Genomic DNA, 22,340 nt, shown 5'->3' on the forward strand with positions numbered 1-22,340 from the left:
CAGGGTGGCCCCCCAGCTCCCCAAGGCACATGGGTAGCCCTACCTGTTTGAGGAGCCTCTCTATTGAGTAGTGAAGCTTCATCTCCCACAGAACCCACAGGAGAGGGAGTGCCATTCTCCACAGGCCTTAAAACCCGAGAAGACATGACTTACTCCGGCCCCATGATAGGCAGGGATGACAGGAGGGCCAGGTCTTCAGGATATAAAACCACTGACCCCCTGAGAGAGGAAAGAAGATGCCTCACATTCTTCATTTAGCCTGAGAATGCAAGAAAGTATTCATCTCTCAACCAGGTTATCCTGCTGAGTTCACACAGAGATCATGAGTCTCTAGGTTTGGAAAGTAACGTCTGGCATCCCTGCCCCTTTTGGACGCCCCTGAATGGGATGAGATGGCATGATGCTCCAGCAAGTATGCGGGACCAAAGGCAGAGGCACGTCTGTGTCACTGTACACAGTGACTGCACACACAGGACGTTGAGGTCTAGACATCAGAAAAAGTGGGGACACCTCTGAGTTGTGGTGTTGAGTCTGTCTCCACAGGAGGAGAGTTGGATTGGAGTGAATCTGACAGAGAAGTTCTAACATGTGCAGGTTTTTGAAGGCCTCGTGAGTCAGCCCAGTCCTGCCAGGTCAGCTGGAGCCTCACTTCCTTCCATCTGAATGTACGAGATAAGACAGTTGCGAAAACTGCACCTACAGCAAGCCTGAATTGCAGTTCCACAGACACCCTGTCCAGGTGCTGGTAATCCCATCATTATGAAACATGCAGGTGAAGTTGTTGGTGCCCTCATGGAGATGAAGTTCTAGTGGGGAAGAAAGATGATAAGGCAGACTATCAATATGGCACAAGACCATGCGGTAGGTGCTCCGAGGTGAAGGGAGGGAGCCCAAGGCAGGGTTCTTGAGGGCAAGGAGGAATGAGCCATGGGACACACTCAAAGCCTTGGCTCATTTTTTTTTTAATTGACTTATTTTATTTATTTATCTTTTTCCATTTATTTTTATTATTTGGAGGCTAATTACTTTACAGTATTGTAGTGGTTTTTAAGGAAGGTAGAATATGGGAGCAGAGGGAATGAAGGCTGGAGGGGGGTTGGAAAGGAAGGTGATAGAATGGTAGCCAGGGGCCAGGGAGCACTCCTGAGCCTCAAGTGTTAACTGTAGGGAGGCTGTGCAGCCCCAGAATGGCTTTAAGAAGGAGTGGTGACATGTTTGGATTCACACTGACACGTCCTGGCTGTTCTTTTGAGAGTGGACTCTGCAGAGGAAAACAGAGCAGGAAGAGCAGCAGATATCCCAGTGCCTTGGAGGTAGCAGTGGAGGTGGCAGGAAATAGCTAGATGTGGACCAGGATCAGTTTTGAGGAAGGTCCTACAGGTCTCACTGATGGATTGGATGGGGCAATGGCAGAAAGAGAAGCGTCAAGCATGACCCTGCTAGTGTTGCCTTTAGCACTCGGGTAGATGGTGGTGGCATGTGGAGACACAGACCCCTGGAAGAGGGATTGAGGGTGATGTAGAAACAAAGTCTCAGATCCTAGTGAGACTTAGAAAGTTGGCGTCCAGTTGAACACGTGTTCAGGAGCAGTCTGAGCTAAAGAAGCAGATGTGGGAGTTAGTGTGGGATGAAATCCAAGGGAGGGGATGCGCTTATCATAGGGACCTCCCACAGCACCCCTAACAGCCCTGTGCACTGTTGGGTACAAGCTGGATGAGGAAGTCTGGAGCATGGGTGAAACATAAGGGAGACAGAACAGGAGCGAATCCTCACAGTCCCCTTGGAGGAAATCTCAGAAGCATGTGCAGAGCACAGTGATGCCCAGAGAAAGTGATTCAATGGCCCTGCGTGGATGTGGCAGCTGCAGAAGGGCCACGATATTAAAGAGAATCACAGGGCAAGAATAAACTCGCCTTTCTCATAGAAATTGACTCGTTATGTTTCCTTTCATCCAAGTGTTTTCGTGGGTGACAAGCAAAATGACATCTTATTTTAAACTGTGGTAACCATCTGTTCATCAGGCACTCTGTCTATCAGATCTAGTCCCTTAAATCTATTTCTCACTTCCACTGTAACTTATATGCAGAGTACGTCATGAGAAACGCTGGGCTGGAGGAAGCACAAGCTGGAATCAAGATTGCCGGGAGAAATATCAATAACCTCAGATATGCAGATGACACCACCCTTCTAGCAGAAAGTGGAGATGAACTAAAGAGCCTCTTGATGAAAGTGAAAGAGGAGAGTGAAAAAGTTGGCTTAAAGCTCAACAGTCAAAAAACTAAGATCATGGCATCCAGTCCCATCACTTCATGGCAAATAAATGGGAAAACAGTGGAAACAGTGGCTGACTTTATTTTGGGGGGCTCCAAAATCACTGCAGATGGTGACTGTAGCCATAAGATTAAAAGACGCTTACTTCTTGGAAGAAAAGTTATGACCAACCTAGACAGCATATTAAAAAGCAGAGACATTACTTTACCAACAAAAGTCCGTCTCATCAAGGCTATGGTTTTTCCAGTAGTCATGTATGGATGTGAGAGTTGGACTGTAAAGAAAGCTGAGTGCTGAAGAATTGATGCTTTTGGAAGTGTGGTGTTGGAGAAAGACTCTTGAGCGTACCTTGGACTGCAAGGAGATCCAGCCAGTCCATCCTAAAGGAGATCAGTCCTGGGTGTTCATTGGAAGGACTGATGTTGAAGCTGAAACTCCAATACTTTGGCCACCTGATGTGAAGAACTGACTCATTTGAAGAGACCCTGACGCTGGGAAAGATTGAAGGCAGGAGGAGAAGGGGACGACAGAGGATGAGATGGTTGGATGGCATCACCGACTCAATGGAGATGAGTTTGAGTAGACTCCGGGAGTTGGTGATGGACAGGGAGGCCTGGCGTGCTGTGGTCCATGGGGTTGTGAAGTGTTGAACGCGACTGAACTGAACTGAACTGAACCGTCTGTTGTGGGCTTCCCCAGTGGCTCAGTGGTGAAGAACCTACCTGCAATGCAGGAGACTCGGGTTTGATCCCTGGGTCAGGAAGTTCCCCTGGAGAAAGAAATAGCAACCCACTCCAGTGTTCTTGCCTGGGAAATCCCATGGACAGAGAAGCCCGGTGGGCTATAATCCATGGAGTAGCAAAAGCATCAAACACAGCTTAAAGACTAAACAACAACAATCATCTGTTACAAAGTCCAAATTAAGTGGTCCAGTTATCATGTTACTTAGAAAAGGCAGAGTAAGTGACTAATAGCCCCTCACCTGTGTATAATACCACAGCCTTATATTGGGGATGTTCATCTGATTTTCTTCTTTGTAGGAGCTCAAGATTTCATTTTTATTTCTTAACATTCACAGTACTAGTTCCCATGGTTTTTTTGCCTGTTCTTAAATGAAATCATTATGTAGGGAGACGTGAATGATCACACTGTCAGAGCTTAGAGTAGAAACTTTGAGCCATATTCTCAATCCTATTGCTTCTGCGAAGAATCCTTAATCTTGGGCATCCCATTCTGGATACCGCTGGAGACGTTAGAGTAGTACTGGGCCATTTTTGGTTCTCCAGAGGCTGTAAGGTACTGGCATTTACCATAGCTTGGTGATCCTCCAGGGTGGTCACAGCTGACTCACAGCCTCAGGAATGCTTTCAACTGGGTAAGAGTCTTTACCTCTGGGACCCAACTTAAATCAGAAATTAAGTTGAATTTAAATCTTAAGTTGACTTAAATCTTTTTATTGTCTTCATGTGGTCTTTCCTGTAAAAGACCTTCAGAGGGAGAAGGAAATGGCAACCCACTCCAGTATTCTTGCCTGGAAAAGTCCACGGATAGAGGAGCCTGGTGGGCTGCAGTCCATGGTGTTACATCACTGAGCATATGTGCATGACGGTGCAGGGAGATGGGTTGGTAGCAATAAAGTGGTAGAACTAAAAAAAAAAAGACCTTCAGGGGAGAGAAGGAGGCAGAATGAGCTCTGTGGTATCTCTTGCAAGGACATTGTTCCTATCAGATTAGGGCCCCACCCTACTGACCTCATTTAATGTTAATTACTTCCTTTGAAGTCCCATCTCCAAACATAGCCATGCCAGGGTTAGAGCTTCAGCATACAAAGGGGGAACACAAACATTCAGTCCATAACAGTTGGGTTATTTCAGACTTTTGGGTATTGTAAAGTATGCACTATGAGCTGCGGCTGCTCAGCACTGGAGCGTGACCTCGCAGCCCTGGAGCAACTTTGAGGAGATACCCCATGTCCAAGGCAAAGGAGAAGCCCCAGCAAGATGGTAGGAGTGGCGAAATCGTGTTTAGAATCAAACCCCGTATCCACCAGAGACATTCTGAGGGCTCAAACAAACCTTGTGTGCACCAGGACCCAGAGACCCCACAGAGACTGAGACAGTACTGTGTTTGAGTGTCTCCTGTGGAGGTACGGGTCAGCAGGGGCTCTGGGTGCAGTAGACCTGAGTATGACATAAGCCCTCTTGGAGGAGGTCACCATTAACCCCACCACAGAGCTACCAGAATTTACACATGCCTGGGGACAGATTCTTGGAGGGCACAGACAGAAACTTGTGTGCACCAGGAACCAGGAAAAAGGAACAGTGACCCCACAAGAGACTGACCCAGACTTGCTCATGAGTGTCCAGAAGTCTCAGTGGAGGTGTGGGTCAGCGGTGGCCTGCTGCAGGGTCGGGGCACTGAGTGTAGCAGTGTGTGGGGGGGACCTTTTGGAGGAGGTTGCCATTATCTTCATTACCTCCACCATAGTTTGGCCTCAGGTCAAATAACAAGAAGGGAACACAGCCCCACCCTTCAACAGAAAATTGGATTAAAGATTTACTGAGCATGGCCCAGCCCTTCAAAACAAGACCCAGTTTCCTCCTCAGTCTGTCTCTCCCATCAGGAAGCTTCCATAAGCCTCTTAACCTTATCCATCAGAGGGCAGAGAGACTGAAAACCACAATCACAGAAAACTAACCAATCTGATCACATGGACCACAGCCTTGTTTAACTCAGTGAAACTATCAGCCATGCCGTATAGGACCACCCAAGACGGATGGGTCATGGTGGAGAGTTCTGACAAAATGTGGTCCACTGGAGAAGGGAATGGTAAGCTACTTCAGTATTCTTGCCTTGAGAACCCCATGAACAGTATGAAAAGGCAAAAAGATAGGACACTGAAAGATGAACTCCCCAGGTCAGTAGGTGCCCAGTATGCTACTAGATATCAGTGGAGAAATAACTACAGAAAGAATGAAGAGATGGAGCCAGAGCAAAAACAACCCCCAGGTGTAGATGCGACTGGTGATGGGAGTAAAGTCTGATGTTGTAAAGAGAAATATTGCATAGGAACCTGGAATGTTAGGTCCATGAATCAAGACAAATTGGAAGTGGTCAAACAGGAGATGGCAAGAGTGAACATCGGCATTTTAGGAATCAGTGAACTAAAATGGACTGGACTGGGTGAATTTAACTCCGATGACCATTGTATCTACTACTGTGGGCAAGAATCCCTTAGAAAAAAATGGAATAGCCATCACAGTCAACAAGATTCCAAAATGCAGTACTTGGATGCATTCTCAAAAACAACAGAATGATCTCTCTTCATTTCCAAGGCAAACCATTCAATATCACAGTAATCCAAGTCTATGCCCTGACCAGTAATGCTGAAGAAGCTGAAGTTGAATGGTTCTATGAAGACCTACAAGACCTTCTAGAACTAACACCCAAAAAAGATATCCTTTTCATTATATGGACTGGAATACAAAAGTAGGAAGTCAAGAAATACCTGGAGTAATGGGCAAATTTGGCCTTGGAGTACAGAATGAAGCAGGGAAGATGCTAATAGAGTTTTGCCAAGAGAATGCACTAGTCATAGCAAACACCCTCTTCCAACAACACAAGAGAAGACTCTACACATGGACATCACCATATGGTCAACAGCAAAATCAGATTGATTATATTCTTTGCAGCCAAAGATGGAGAAGCTCTATACAGTCAGCAAAACCAAGACCTGGAACTGACTGTGGCTCAGATCATGAACTCCTTATTGCCAAATTCAGACTTAAATTGAAGAAACTGGGAAAACCACTAGACCATTCAGGTATGACCTAAGTCAAATCCCTTATGTTTATATAGTGGAGGTTACAAATAGATTCAAGGGATTAGATCTGATAGAGTGCCTGTAGAACTATGGACAGACATTGTACAGGAGGCAGTGATCAAGACCATCCCCAAGAAAAACAAATGTAAAGAGGCAAAATGGTTGTCTGAGGAGGCCTTACAAATAGCTATGAAAAGAAGAGAAGTGAAAGGCAAAGGAAAAAAGGAAAGATATACCCATTTGAATGCAGAGTTCCAAAGAATAGCAAGGAGAGATAAGAAAGCCTTCCTTAGCGATCAATGCAAAGAAATAGAGGAAAAACAACAGAATGGGAAAGACTAGAGATCTCTTAAAGAAAATTAAAGATACCAAGGGACTTTTCATGCAAAGATGGGCTCAATAAAGGACAGAAATGGTATGGACCTAACAGAAGCAGAAGACAATAAGAAGAGGTGGCAAGAATACACAGAAGAACTATACAAAAAAGATCTTCTTGACCCAGATAATCACGATGGTGTGATCACTCACCTAGAGCCAGACATCCTGGAATGCAAAGTCAAGTGGGCCTTAGGAAACATCACTATGAACAAAGCTAGTGAAGGTGATGGAATTCCAGTTGAGCTATTTCAAATCCTAAAGTGTGATGCTGTGAAGGTGCTGCAGTCAATATGCCAGCAAATCTGAAAAACAGCAGTGGTCACAGGACTGGAAAAGGTCAGTTTTCATTCCAATCCCAAAGAAAGGCAATGCCAAAGAATGCTCAAACTACCGCACAATTGCACTCATCTCACACGCTAGCAAAGTAATGCTCACAATTTTCCAAGCCAGGGTTCACCAGTATGTGAACCATGAACTTCCAGATGTTGAAGCTGGATTTAGAAAAGGCAGAGGAACCAGAGATCAAATTGCCAACATCCGTTGGATTATAGAAAAAGCAAGAGAGTTCCAGAAAAACATCTGCTTTATTGACCATACCAAAGCCTTTGACTATGTGGATCACAACAAACTGTGGAAAATTCTTAAAGAGATGGGAATACCAGATCACCTGACCTGCGTCTTGAGAAATCTGTATGCAGGTCAAGAAGCAACAGTTAGAATTGGACATGAAACTACAGACTGGTCCCAAATTGGGAAAGGAGTACATCAAGGCTGTGTATATTGTCACCCTGCTTATTTAACTTATATGCAGAGTACATCATGAGAAATGCTGGACTGGATGAAGCACAAACTGGAATCAAGATTTCCAGGAGAAATATCAATAACCTCAGTTATGTAGATGACACCACCCTTCTGGCAGAAAGCAAGGAAGAACTAAAGAGCCTCTTGATGAAAGTGAAAGAGGAGAGTGAAAAGTTGGCTTAAAGCTCTACATTCAGAAAACTAAGATCATGGCATCTGGTCCCGTCACTTCATGGCAAATAGATGGGGAAACAATGGAAACAGTGACAGACTTTATTTTTGGGGGCTCCAAAACCACTGCAGATGGTGACTGCGGCCATGAAATTAAAAGATGCTTACTCCTTGGAAGGAAAGTTATGACCAACCTAGACAGCATATTAAAAAGCAGAGACATTACTTCACCAACAAAGGCTCCCCTAGTCAAAGCTATGGTTTTTCCAGTGGTCATGTATGGATGTGAGAGTTGGACTACAAAGAAAGCTGAGTGCCAAAGAATTGTTGCTTCTGAACTGTCGTGTTGGAGAAAACTCTTGAGAATCCCTTGGACATCAAGGAGAGCCAACCAGTCCATCCTAAAGGAGATCAGTCCTGAATATTCATTGGAAGGACTGATGCTGAAGCTGAAACTCCAATACTTTGGCCACCTGATGCAAAGAACTGACTCATTTGAAAAGACCCTGATGTCGGGAAAGATTGAAAGCAGGAGGAAAAGGGGATGACAGAGGATGAGATGGTTGAATGGCATCACCGACTCAGTGGACATGAGTTTGAGTAAACTCCAGGAGCTGAATGATGGACAGGGAAGTCTGGCCTGCTGCAGTCCATGGGGTCACAGAGAGTCGGACACAACTGAGCAACTGAACTGAACTGAACTGATGCACTATGAACATTCTTGTACATGTTTTCAATAAACACATGAATATGTTTTTGAAGATACATACCTAGGAGTGGTATTGTTATGGAATCCAAGCTCGTTCTGCTCACAGCACAACAGACCAATAAATTGAGAGTTGAGTTGTTGGTACCAGGAATAAGGACTTTATTTGGAAAGCCAGCACATTGAGAAGGTGGTGAACCTGTGTCCCAAAGAACCGTCTTGCCCGAGTTAGAATTCAAGTTCCTTTTACACTAAAAGGGGAGGTAGTAAAGTCAGACACTTCCTGGTTCCCATCAGCTTCTGGAGGGGATATGTTAATTTCTTCCTCTCTGCAGTTATTCACAGGTGGGCTAGGTCAAAATGTTTCCTGTTAGCTAAATAAAGGTATTTTATCTTAGTGCTCATTACCTGGGAGGCAGAGTTTCTGGAGATGGGCCATTATGTGTAATTTAAGTTTATAGGCAACATCCTTTAGTGATTAACTTAGAATACAGAGCCTCTTCCCTAGTACAGTATTGCTGGGTTATAGGATTTACATATGTTCAGCTTTATAATAGTTTTCCAAATGCTTTTCCAAAATGGATGTACCAATTCACTCTTCCACTATTGAGAGTTCTGGATGTTCTGTATTTTTTGTCTTTCCATTTTACTCACTGTGTTGGAAGTATGTCCCATAGTGGCTTTAATTTTTATTTTCTGATGGCTAATGAAGTTGAATGTCTTTTCTTGTTACTGTCCATTTGATTATCCTTGTTCATTGGATGCCTTTTCAGGTTTTTTGCCCATTTTTAACCTTCATCTTCTTGTTTGCTTTGTGGGAATTCCTTATACATTATGAATATAAGTCCTTTATCAGATGTGTATTACAAATACCTTCACCCACTCTATGGGCTGTCCTTTTACTGACTGATACACTTTAAGGAACTAATGATCTAATGCTAAAGGAGTTCAATTTACCTTTTTTCCCTTTTTCTTCAGAACTTCTATTTTGGTTTAAGAAATCATTGCCTACCCCAGGTTTCTGAAGATAAAAACTCTTTCCTTCACATTTAAATCTACAACCCACCTAAAAAATGACTTTGACGTGTACTGTGACATGTAGTGAAAGTCCATTTTCCCATATGTTTACACACCTACCCTGGTGCCGTTATTGAAACCATTTTTCTCTGCTGTACTGCAAGGTGACATTTGATATAAAGCAGGTGATTATATGTGTGAGGGTCTGATTTGGACTCTGTTTTATCCCTTTGGTGCATCTGTCCTTAAAACAAGATGACCATAGTTTTATAAGTCATATCATGCAGTATAAGTCCTCCAGCTTCATTTTTCATCTTATGATTTGTCTTTGCTATTCTCAGCCTTTGCATTTCTACATAAATTAATGTGTATGTACTCTATATAGAATAATTATATATTTAATATGGAATCTATATGTTAATTCCATATAAATAAATCTATAGATCAAGTGAGAGAAAATTTATATCTTTGCAATATTAAATTTCCTAATCAATGAACATGACATGTTCCTTAACTCTTTCACAAATATTTTTTAATTTTCAAAGTAAGGGTCTTGAACATTATTCATTAGGTTATCTCTATGCACTTTATGTATTTTGTTATATTGTAAAGAAATGATCTTAAAATGCCAGCAACAGCTGAGATATAGAAATACAGTTTATTGTTATTTATTAATCTTGTATTCTAGAACCTTTCTACATTTATTTATAAATTCTAGTAGCTTGTAGAATTTTTTAGACTTTCTAGGAAAAACAAAGAATGATAGTTTTATTTTTTCCTTTCCAACTGGAGTGGGGGTAGGTTCTTTTTTGTCTTGCTACATCGTGTAGGTCTTCCAGGAAATTTTTTAATTGGAGAGTTAATAGCAGATATCCTCGATTAATTTCCAGTCTCAGAGGGAAATGTACTATTTCACCAGTAAATATGATATTAGCTGTAGCATTTTTGTAGATACTATAATACATATGAGATTAAGGTAGTTACCTTCCATTCCCAGTTTTCTAAGTTTTTATCTTTCATAAATAATGTTGAAAGTTATCAAATGCTTTTTCTTTATCCTTTAAAGTGATCATGTGATTTTCCTCTTTTTTTCTGTACATTGGTGGATTATATTGATTGATTTTCAAATGGTTACCCACTCGTACATTCCTGGAGTAAACCTCAAACCTCATTTAGTTATGGTATCATTGCTTTTATGTATCACTAAATTTGATTTGCTAGGGTTTTGATTAGGATTTTGACATCTATGTTCATGAGAAATATTGATCTTTTGTTTCCTGTAATGTTCACATTAGTTTTAATATGAAGATTAGTTTAACCTCATAAAAAGAGTTGTAAAGTCTATCCTCTGTTTCTACTCTGTGGAGGAGTTTCTACAAGATTGATGTTATAATTTTTTTAAATGATTGGAAAAATTCACTCTGAAACCACATGATCATGTGGCTGTGTTTTGTGTGTGTTTTAAAATTACAGACTCGATTTATTTTAAGAGATTTTGAACTGTTTAGAATCTCTGTTTCTTTTTATGTCATTTTGAAATGGTTTTCAAGAATTTGTCTATTTTATCTAAATTCTCAGATGTTTATGTTAGCTCATATTATTTTTTAAATGTCTATAGGATCTGTGATGATGGCCCTTTTTTTTCTTTTTTAAAAAATGTTTATTTATTTATTTGATTGCACCATTTCTTAGTTGTGGTACCCAGCATCTTCAATGTTCATTGCAGCATGCAAGATCTTTTAGTTGTGGCATGTGAACTCTTAGCTATGGCACGTGGGATCTAGTTCCCGGACCAGGGTTGAACCCAACCCCCCTGCACTGGGAGCACAAGTCTTAGTCACTGGGCCATCAGGGAATTCCTAATGGTCCCTTTTTCATTTCCAGTGTTGATGTTTTGAAATTTCCTTTGGTTTTCATTAATAATGTTGCTAGGGACATGTGAATCTTATTAATCTATTCAAGGAACCTATCTTGGTCTCCACTGGTTTTTCCTTGGTACATTTATTTCCTGTTTCATTAACCTCTACTCTTTATTTTTATTCCTTCTGTCCTTTTCATTTGGGTTAGATGTGCTGTTCTTTCTTCTGGCTTCATGAAATGGAAGTTTATATCACTGTATCTTCTTTGTCAGTATGGTATAGTGTTGTAAATGCTATAAAGCCATAAATGTCTTTCTGTGCAGTGTTTTGGGCTTCCCTGATAGCTCAGTTGGTAAAAAAAAAATATCCACCTGCAATGCAGGAGACCCCAGTTCGATTCCTGGGTCGGGAAGATCCACTGGAGAAGGGATAGGCTACCCACTCCAGTATTCTTGGGCTTCCCTTTTGGCTCAGCTGGTAAAGAATCCACCTGCAATGCAGGAGACCTGTGTTTGTTCCCTGGGTTGGGAAGATTCATTGGAGAAAGGAAAGGCAGTATTCTGGCCTGGAGAATTCCATGGACTGTATAGTCCATGGGGTTGCAAAGAGTCCGACACTACTGAGTGACTTTCACTTTCACTGATGAGTGATCCTTATTGGGCCATTTTCACCTTGTTTTCTGCTGAGGCTGAAGTGACCAACCCAAAATGGGAATATCAGGCCAGGATCACCAGGCCTCCATGGGGGAGGTATCCAGTTTTGACTGGAGTCCAGTAGTGGGTTAATTGAAACTTTTCCAATGGGATGAACATGGTAGTCATGTCATGGGGTTGACAAGTCTGAAACTCCAAGGGATACCTGTTGGGTAGATGCTATCTCCCCCTGCCAGAGGTTCCAGTCAGCAAAAGCATTGATCACAGACCCTTGGAACTCAAAGGGACACTGGGATTGTAGGGCCCCCAAAGCAGCAAATGTACTAGAGTTTCCTGGACCACTTCCAACTTAGCCTGATGGGCTGGCTCCATGTATGGGAAGCTCATTTGCAAGTTGGAGGTCATAAAGGACCAACTGGCTGCCCAGGTGAGGCGTATTGCATCTCCAACTCAGAACCTAAGTAGTAGGAGCCCTCTTTTGGTAGCGGATTGTGATGGCTGAAGAGACTGCAGATTTCCTTGACCACCAGAGAGATTGATCATTGCGAATCCCCAGTAGCATCCCAAGAAACTTGACTTCACAAGCAGGGTCTTAAATTTTGTTGAGACTTTTCAGCCACCCAACTGGCTGAGGTGTGATATCACAGAGTCCAGGCCCCAAGGCTGAGCTTCTGATGTGCAAGTCAGCAGTCATCATCTACAAGGTGAAAGCTTGGACCCCGTGAGTAGAGGCCTCATGTGCAACCCTGACTCACTCACCAGGAGTAAATGGCAGGAGCATTTTCCCCATTCGCCCTTCTCCACCTGTGGCTCTTCTGATCAGGATAATCCCCTTTGGCATTTATGGGATAGGATATCCATGCATGTGAACTTAATTCCTATTGTACATTCAAGTACAGAAGCAGCAACAAGTCTGCACTGGATTGGACCCAGGGGCACTGCACACAGAATTCCATGAGCTTCCATTCCCTACTGTGAGCATACCCAACTCCTGTCAGTTGAGCTCAGAGGCCACTTCCCCTTGTAACTGGGTAGGATAGTAACTGTGGTACCTTTCTCCGACAGAGCCATAAAAGTGTGAGCACCTCTCCTCCATAAGGTGCCCCAGCTCACTTGAACAAGTGCATGTGATCTCTGGTCCGCCTCTGGGGCAGAGAGACCTGGGCCTCATCCCTATTACCTTTCATGAAAGCAGCTAATGTTGGGGAAGAGAGGTAGGGAGGAACCAGGAGGTACAGAGGGAGAGAGCCAGGCACAGTTACTTTCCTATCTGAGTTCTTTTGCAGTTAAGTCAAACGAATTTCCCATGATCTGGTCCACCAGAAACCCTATATCAATTCTGGGGGCTCCTTGGAATCAGGCAGGAGGGAGTGAGCATCAGCCCCATTCAGCCTTACTCTTACTGCTTCACCTCTAAACAGTTGTTAATCGATAAGATAGTTGGGCCCTTACTCACTGGCCCTTTGCCCATAACCTGGGTAGGAGAGTTCCCCACAGAATCCTGGGACATCTTTTTCTACCTCCTGACCTAGCCTCCTGACCCCATGTCCTGTCTCTTTGAGAAAGCCTAGTCTCTGTTGGAATCCTGTCTCCATCTTTAAAGACTGTTTAGAACTGTGAAGATCCTACTCAGCTTGCAAGCTGGTTAGTCAGCCCAACAGTTCATGAATGCTGGCAGAAGATATGAGATTTCTGGGTCAGAGACAGAAGCCATTATCATTCACAGTACATGAGGCAGCATGCACTCCATGTTCATGTCAATTTCCCTTGCCCTCCAACCCCCGTAGGTGATACAGAAGCAGGGAAGGGGGGATACTGTGCACATAGTAGATTTGTATCACTGCTCAGAACCCCAGCCCCCAACAAGGTCAAGTCAATTGAAAATATAACTACTAAATGTGTTATGGGCTTCCCTGGTGGCTCAGATGGTAAAGAATCTTCCTGCAATGCAGACCATGGTTTGATCCCTGAGTCAGGAAGATCCCCTGGAGAAAGGAATGGCTACCCACTCTAGTATTCTTGCCTGGAGAACTTCATGGACAGAGGAGCCTAGTGGGCTACAGTTCATGTAGTTGCAGAGTCACAGTTGATTAACTAACATACACACACACAAATGTGTTATACACCTATGATTTATCCTAAAATACATGTGAAGCAAAAATTGACAGACTCAATAGAGAAATAGACACATCTAAAATCAAACTTGGAAATTTTTAATAGAATTCTCTTGATAAATGATAGAATTAATATTCAAAAAAAATCAGTAGGGATTAGATGAAGATAAATAAAGAACTTAACCCAACTTACATACATACCACATGGCACCTACCAATTGCAGAATAAATATATATTCTTTTCAAGTAAGAAATTTTCCAAATTGACCACATGGTGGGCCATAAAGATTGTATCAATAAATTTCAAAGAATTTTAAATCATTCAGACACAATAAATATCTGACCTTACCATACAATGAAATATCCCTCTTTACCTTACACCTTAATGTTTACTTCGTCCAGTATCAAACTTTACCAGCTTTACTTTTGCTTGTTTTTGAATGATATATCTTTTTCAGTCTACTTACTGTCAAATTTCTGTATCATCATATTTACAGTTTCTTTTATAAACAGCCTTTAGTTGGTTTTGAAAGCAGGCTGATAGTGTATATTTTTTATAGTGTCTTTTAATTGAAATGGGGCTTCCCGGGTGTCTCAGTGATAAAGAATGCATCTGCCAATGCAAGAGACACAGGTTCAGTCCCTGGGTCAGGAAGGTCTCCTGGAGAAGGAAATGGCAATCCAGTCCCATATTCTTGCCTGGGAAATCCCTTGCAGAGAGGAGCCTGGCGGGCTACAGTCCATAGATAAAGTCTCAAAAAATCAGACATAACTTAGTGACTAAACAGCAGCAACAACAGCAAATTTAATTGGAATATTTAGTCCAGTCACTTTTAATATAAATGCTCTTTTGGGTTAAATCTGTTATCTTGGTGTTTGTTTTTTATTGTCATATTTCTTTGTTTCTCTCGTACTATTTTGAATTATTTAAGGATATTTATCATTTTGTTTTCCCTTCTAATATCTTGTTAGTCATACATTTTTTTTTTTGTCATACATTTCTTATTATTCTTTTTGTGGTTACCCTGTAGTTTACAACATGCATTTTTGAGCTATTAGAATTTATCTTAAGTTAGCACTTTTACCTCTTTCTGCTGTCATGTGTTTTTAGTTCTACATATAATTTAACTCAAAAAAACCATTATTAGTATTGCTTTGAACAGCCAATATCTACCAATATATGCATTGCCCTTTTGTGTGTGTGTGTGTGTGTGTGTGTGTACCCTCCTTCCATCAAAGTCATTTTCCTTCTGTCTGGAGATCTGTCTTTAGTATTCCTTACTGTAGATCTGATGGTGATAAATTGTTTCTTTCTATTTATCTGAGGTATAGAATTCTAAGTTGGTAATAATTGCCTTTCTTCAAAACACCTTGCATAGATTATGAAATTGCATTTAATCTATGCATCAATTTAGAGAGAATTCACATCTTTACTGTGTTGAGAGTCTTCCAATTTGTAAATATAGTATGTATCTCCAATTGTTTAGATCTTCCTTGATTTCTTTTATCAGCATTTTCTAGTTTTCAGCATACAAGTACTGAAGATATATTTTTCCTCGCTTCTTGAATTCATACATTTATAGGTTTTGTCTGTTTGTTTTTTGCTTGTTTGTTTAACAACATTTGGGAAATTTTCAGTAATTATTTCTTTGGATACTTTTTTCAGCTTTACGTATTTCTTCTCTCCTATGGGACTCTGATCACATGATCTTTTTTGGTTTATTTTCTGTCTATTATTCAGATTCTTTAATTTCTATGTTATACCTGGTCATTCACAGATTCTTTCTTCTCTTCATTCTGCTGTTAAACACATCCATTGAGGTTTTTTCATCAGTTGTTGCATTATTTTAGTTCAAAAATCCTCGTTTGGTTTTTCTTTGTATCTTCTTTTTTATTGTTGTTGAACCTTATTTTTTTTTGACTGACATCTTTCTATTTTTTTTCATATTTTTCAAGCCTATTTTAATTGTTTTTTGAAGCATTTTCATGATGCCTGCTTTAAAATTTCTGTCAGATAATTCTATATCATCTGTGTTGGTGTTGGTTAGTTGTCTTTCCTCTTTCCATTTGAGGTCTTCCTGGTTCTTGGTGCAAATAGTTTTTAATTAAAAATTTTATATTTGGGGTATTAAGTTATACGACTCTGAATCTTATTTAAATCTTATGTTTTAGCAGACTTTTTCTGATACAATTCCATTAGGTACAATGCACCACTGATTGATAATCACCAGATAGGAATGGACATACAGGTTTTTTATTTAATTGGAGTAAGAGTGCTTTACAATCTTGTGTTGGTTTTTGCTATACAGCAATACAAATCAACCATAATTTTATGTGTGTGTGTGTGTGTGTGTGTGTGTGTGTGTGTGTATGTATCCCTTCCCTCTGAAGCTTACCACCTATACCCTCATCTTACACCTCTACGTTGTCACAGAACATTAGGCTGGGCTCCCTATGTTATATAGTAGCTTCCCACTAGCTATCTATTTTACATATGGTAGTGTTCTTCAGTCCCATTTTTGTAGAGTTCATATATATGCATTAATATGAGATATTTGTGTTGCATGTACAGGTTTTCCAAGCTGCCTCTGCTGACACCTAATGTGGAATGAACTTCTTGGTACTGTTTGGCAGTGGTGGGGGACCTCATCACCATCCCATGGGGGTGGAAGTCCAGGCTCCCGATATGTTCTCAATTGGGGTAGGGGTGGTAGGGGTGGAATCCTCATTACCATCCAGCAGGGTTGAAGTCCTGACTCCGCACCACCTGGCAATGGGGGAGGGGTGGAGAGTGACTCATTGCAGCCTGGCAAGGATGCAGTCTCAGCTCCCCACTCTGCTGGCTGAGTGGTAGGAGGGCTACAGTTTGTTCTGCAGATACAGCTGGAATAGAGTGGCTATTTCTAAGCTGTGGTTGTCTGACTCAACTAACCCTCTCCTGGTATTCTGTCTAGAGAGAGCATGATTTTTTTTTTTTTAATTTCCAGACTGTCACCTTCTCCAGCATCTAATCTGGGGTTTGTGAGCCAAAGAGGAAGCCAGGCCACTTACCACCAGGTTGAGCTCAGGTCTTGAGTTTCTTAACCAGTCTGCCTTCTCTCCACCTTTTGGTCTGCCCATACTGTTTTATACATAATGTCCAAGGGTTTCAGTTGTACTTAATAGAAACAGTAGGGGGAGAAGATGTCTACTCTGTTTTCCTGGAAACAAAGTCTCAAGGTGTGTTAATGAAATTTAATATGACTCTACCAAAATACCTACAATGGTTTTGATGTATAAAATTAAATGTAGTCAGAGAGAAAAAGACAAATATCACATGATATCACTGATGTGTGGAATCTAAAAAAAATGATAGTGAGTGAAATCGCTCAGTCGTGTCTGACTCTCTGCGACCCCATGGACTGTAGCTGACCGGGCTCCTCCATCCATGGGATTTTCCAGGCAAGAATACTGGAGGGGGTTGCCATTTCATTCTCAAAAAAAAAAAAAAGATACAAAGAACTTATTTACAAAACAGAAAGAGGCCTACAGACACAGAAAAAACAAATTTATAGTTACCAAAGGGGAAATAGGGGGATAAATTAGGAGTTTGGGATGAACAAATACACATTACTATATGTAAAATAGATAATTAATAAAAACCCACTGTATAACACAGGAAAATATATTCAATATCTTGTAATAACCTATAATGGAAAGTAATCTGAAAAACAATAGGTATATGTATGTATGTATAACTGAACCACCTTGCTATATACCGGGAGCATTGTACATCAACTATACATCAATTTAAAAAATTAAATTTTAACCGTACTCTCAAAGGTATGTATGCATCAATAAAGAATGACTTTTTAAATAACTTTTGGGAAGAGAAATTGTGTTCAAGGAAATTGCACAAAAATTTTATATTTTGTGTAAAATATGTTCCTAGATTCAAGGAGAGAAGGCTTTAATCTTGAATTTCTTGCTAACTGATGCAAGGATTTGGCTATTTTTTTATCTTAAAAGAAAAAATATCTATATTTTGTCTGAGCATAAGTAGCCATCATGCTGGTGGCTCAGGGGTAAAAAATCCACCTGCCAGAGCAGGAGCCGCAGTAGACTCGGGTTCAATCCCTGGGTCAGGAAGATCATCTGAAGGAGGAAATGGCAACCCACTCCAATATTCTTCCCTGGAAAATCCCATGGACAGAGAAGCCAACAGGCTACAGTCCGTGGGGTTGCAAAATTGAACACGACTGACCAACTGAGCACACACAGCCATAACCCTCCACCTTACCACTGAAGTTCTCTAGAATCCTCTAGAAAATCATCCACTGATATTAAAGCTCACTTAGCAAACATCTGTGTTTGTCCTGGGATTCTAAACATCTGCTTCTGTTCCAGGTCGCCTGAATTGGTGGTCCACCGTGTGCACGAGCTGTAAACGGCTTCTTCCTTTGGCCACGACCGGGGACGGGAACTGCCTTTTACATGCTGCCTCACTGGGTAAGCCCTGCAGTATAGACAGAGGGTGGCAGTGCCCAGGCCTGCTCTGTGCATCCTTAGAGGACAGTCTTATACTAAGTAGAGCCATGTGCATCACTGTCAACTGAAGAGATCCCCAAGGGCTGGAGGCAGCAACCCCCACCCTCCTTGTCAAGCAGCTGGCAGGCTTGGTGGGGGCATAGAGCACACATGAATGAGAAAAGATCTGTCTTGATAGAAGGAGGCCTGAGCAGACCTGCGCGGATGGGCAGCAGACATCAGGGTCTAGAGCAATCAAAGAGGACTTCCTGGAGGAGCTGAGATTTTCCTGAGGCTTGAAGAACCTGAAAGAGTATAAATAGGGCCTTCCAGGCAGGGAGAACACACGGATAAAGTGGAAAGGCAGGAATTAACAGGGTGTTTGGGATCAGGGCTGAGCCCTGTTGAGCTTGAGCAGAAAGTCGGGGGCAGGGGCAGTGCATGAGGCTGGGTAGATCTGGAGCCACCACACTGACTGCAGCTGGTGCACTTAGACTGACAAAAAGACAGACATGGGTAAGTAGTACGGAGGTCAGCACAGTCAGAATGTACTGCAGAGAGGTCAGCAAACTCTTCCAGCAGAGATGTGACCTTCCTGGTTGCAAAAAGCGACACCAGCAAATGCACAGGTGTGGGTGGCAATGTTTGGATGACAGAAGGTCACAGTACACTTTCTGGAAGATCATGTAACCCCTCTGGACCCAGGCTTACATACACATGCAGGACTGGATTTGTGCCAAGGACACCAGCATCAGAGCTGGTGGTGCCTTATTACTCCTACAGTCTGAGGACCCTCTCCAGGGATGGGCCCCTCCAACAAGAATATGGTCCTTGTTGGTCAAACTCACCTCCCCAGGTAAATATGACCTTAACTCAGTGCCGTGACCCGGAGCAAGGATGCCCCAGACCTCACTTCAGACCTGTAGTGAGAGGTCTGTTCTATGAGAGGTGGGCTGAGCTGAACCTGAAAAGTTTTCAAGGGAAATGCAGGGCATCTGGGATGGGCCCCGAGATACCCAGAGGAGGATGGAGCCCAAGTGCAAAGGAAACATTCCATGTTTCTTAGGCTTGACAAAGGGTGATAGGGAAAACAGGGGCACCCACCCACCTGCCCCCTTTCTGTTTCAATATTCATTCATTCCTGTCTGTTGACTCCCCATTCAGCATAGTAAAATAACAATCAACAATTCCACTGCCCAGCGATGTCTGCTTTTAATATTTTGGTATATTGTCTTCCACACTTTTGTTTATACTTTCAGTGAAGTTAGGATCTCACAGTGTTCACAGTTTGGAATCCAATATTTTCCCCTTAAAATTGTAAATTGAATTTTTCACGCTATTCTTCAAAAACACGTTTTTTTTGTTTTTGTAAGTTGTATCTTATTCCATCATAAAATATTCAGTATCCCTCTCTTATGGAACTTATTTCACCTTATTCCGTATCAAACCTAGAGAAAAATTACAAAAGAAGACATCTCTCCTCTTTGCAAAGTCTCAGCCACAGGAATGCCTTTGTCCTTCTAACACTCAATGTACACAGGCACTGCCCCCATCATGACCATAGGTGGACAAGGCCACAAGCCAAATGGTCACATGCCACCGTGGTCCTGACTGATGGCAGGTGTTTCACGGTAAGCACAGTAGCCCCCCAGTTCTGCCTGGGAGGAGAAAGCCTCCTGCAGGTGGCCCTTGCTCTATCTGTGAGAGAGGCTGGGCCGAGACTGAACCTGGGGCTCACAGCCAGTTGATTCTTTTCTCCCACTACTTTGTTTCCCCTTGGTACTCAAATTGTTAAACTATTTACAAGCAAGTCTGCTCAAAGTGGCCATTTGACACTCACCAGCAGTGCTTACCAGACCTGCTGGCCAGCCCTAGCATTGACCTAGGGTGTGGGCACATGTAGAAATGACAGTAATCCTGGGGTCAGGCTTATGGGCAAACGTGTGGGACAAGGAGATTCTCTCTGCACAAGAGACCCAGACAAGGAGCCATGATGAGTACACTGACCCAGGACTTGCCCTGCCTGGGAGGAGGCTGCAGGCAGGTCGGAGGGATGAGAAAGCTCAGCTCGGCCTGTTCATAAAAGGAGTATTGATGGCCGTCTCCCGCCGTCTGTAGAAAAAGACTACTGGAAAGCCCACGGCAGCCCCCTGTTATCACGTCTTTGCACAAAAGGATGCACGGCCAGCCTGAGCCTTTGATCATCAGTCAGTGTGGGTTGCTGCTCTCTGAAAGCTCTCCAGAGGGTCCCAGCTCACTCCAAAGCCCACTTTTCCATTCTCCACCTCGCCCCTTCCATCCCAACTGCAGATACCTTCCCCTCCCTAGGACGCCACGTGGGCCGCCTCGGGGTTGGCCCTGACCTTTTCCTCCACCTGGGATGGTGACTCAACCCTGTCCCTCACCGCTCATGTCTTTGCCCCAGTGTCTCCACTCACGCTGTGACCAAACCACCCGGCACTCTGTCCTCTTAGCCTGCTTCATCTCCCCTTACATTGCCCCTGCCTGTAACAAAGGATGTCACATGTTAATTCGATGGCTGCCTCCCCTACCTTCCCCTCAGTGTGGAATTTTAGGGGAGATTTTAGGAATTTTGTCTGTCCTAGTTGCTTCTGTGGGTATTCCCATCACTTAGAATGGTGTGCCTCACCCCTACTGTGAAATAAGTATGGAATTAATAGTATTCAGTTAAACAAATGAATTTATGAATGAATGTATGAATTTCCCTAGTCTCTCCCTATAGCCAGAGCTGCATCTCTCATGGCGCTTCTTCCACTGACTGGGTTTCTTGGCCTCTTCTGAGCTTCCCCAAGGATGTAGTCAGAGATGCTGGTTTGTCTTATGATACCTGGGCCAGGTGAGGCACTTCCCTCAGAAGCAAGTGCTCTCCCAGGGCCCAGATGTGTGCAGAGATGCCTCAGGGCTACAGACATTGGATGCAGCAGACCCTTGATGAAACTGGGGTCTGACTGCCGTCCTGGCTTGGGGCCCTGCATGAGGACACATCATCCGCTGTCCCCACAGGCTGTCTCCCACTCAAACACAAGGTCAGAACCACAAACATTACATCCCTCAGAACAAACCTTGAGAGGTTGAGGGCAGCCTACAAAGGGCCCCGAGACTTAGTGAAATGGCTCTTGTTTTAAGAAGGCGCCATGCTCATTCATTCAGTGCCTGCATCAGCAGGAAACATCAGAAGGGAGCACAGAGGGCAGATGCTTGCTAATTGTGAGAACTGAATATCTGTCATTATGGCATTATCTGCTCTCACAGCTATGAGGGCCAGGACTGGTAGGTGGTGGCAGTCTCAACTCCTCCTGTTTTGCCCCTTCCTCACATATTTTCTTGTGGCTCAGATGGTAAAGAATCTACCTGCAGTTCAGGGGACGTGAGTTTGACCCTGGGGTCAGGAAGATTCCCTGGAGAAGTCTTCTTGCCTGGAGAATTCCATGGACAGAGGAGCCTGGCGGGTTACAGTCCATGGGGTCTCAAAGATTTGGACACGACTGAGCAACTAACATGCTCACTTTACTTTCACATCTTTCCTCTCTCCTCTACGCCTCACGGGCCTCCTGCCTGCAGGAATGTGGGGGTTTCACGACCGGGACCTGGTTTTGCGGAAAGCTCTCTACACCATGATGAGGACAGGGGCCGAGAGGGAGGCCCTGAAGCGAAGGTGGAGGTGGCAGCAGACACAGCAGAACAAGGAGGTGGGTACCTGTCAGCATGGCAGAGCCGGGACTGTGCCGGGCGCAGCCAAGGCCAAGATGGGGTCCTATTTGGGGCCCCAATATCAAGTCTGTCTTATGAGATGAGGCAACAATGGCTCCATCCCCTACTCAAACCCACTAAAGAGGAACCCATTCCAACAGTCAGCCCCTGCCCACAGCGACCAGACATCCACTCCCCTCACCTGTCCTGGTACAATTATGAAGACCACCTACCCTCACGCACAAGGCTGTCCCAACCTGAACGGTGAGTTAGATAGTCACCTCTGAGTCACTGCTGGTGCGGCCACTGATTGGCCCTGGCATGGCCCCA

The 22,340-nt window shown here is 43.2% G+C and overlaps 1 protein-coding gene across 1 annotated transcript in view; it reads left to right on the top strand.

The window, feature by feature from the left end:
* The window catches only part of OTUD7A (OTU deubiquitinase 7A), a 376,613-nt gene that overhangs the window by 309,616 nt on the left and 44,657 nt on the right, over positions 1–22,340 (top strand). Inside the window, exons 7-8 of the mRNA XM_061159630.1 lie at positions 18,180–18,281; positions 21,882–22,009. Of these exons, the coding sequence (XP_061015613.1) occupies positions 18,180–18,281; positions 21,882–22,009 (230 nt within the window). The remainder of the gene's footprint in view (positions 1–18,179; positions 18,282–21,881; positions 22,010–22,340) is intronic.

This window comes from Dama dama, chromosome 13 (genome assembly GCF_033118175.1).
Source record: "Dama dama isolate Ldn47 chromosome 13, ASM3311817v1, whole genome shotgun sequence".
Classification (NCBI taxonomy): domain Eukaryota; kingdom Metazoa; phylum Chordata; class Mammalia; order Artiodactyla; family Cervidae; genus Dama; species Dama dama.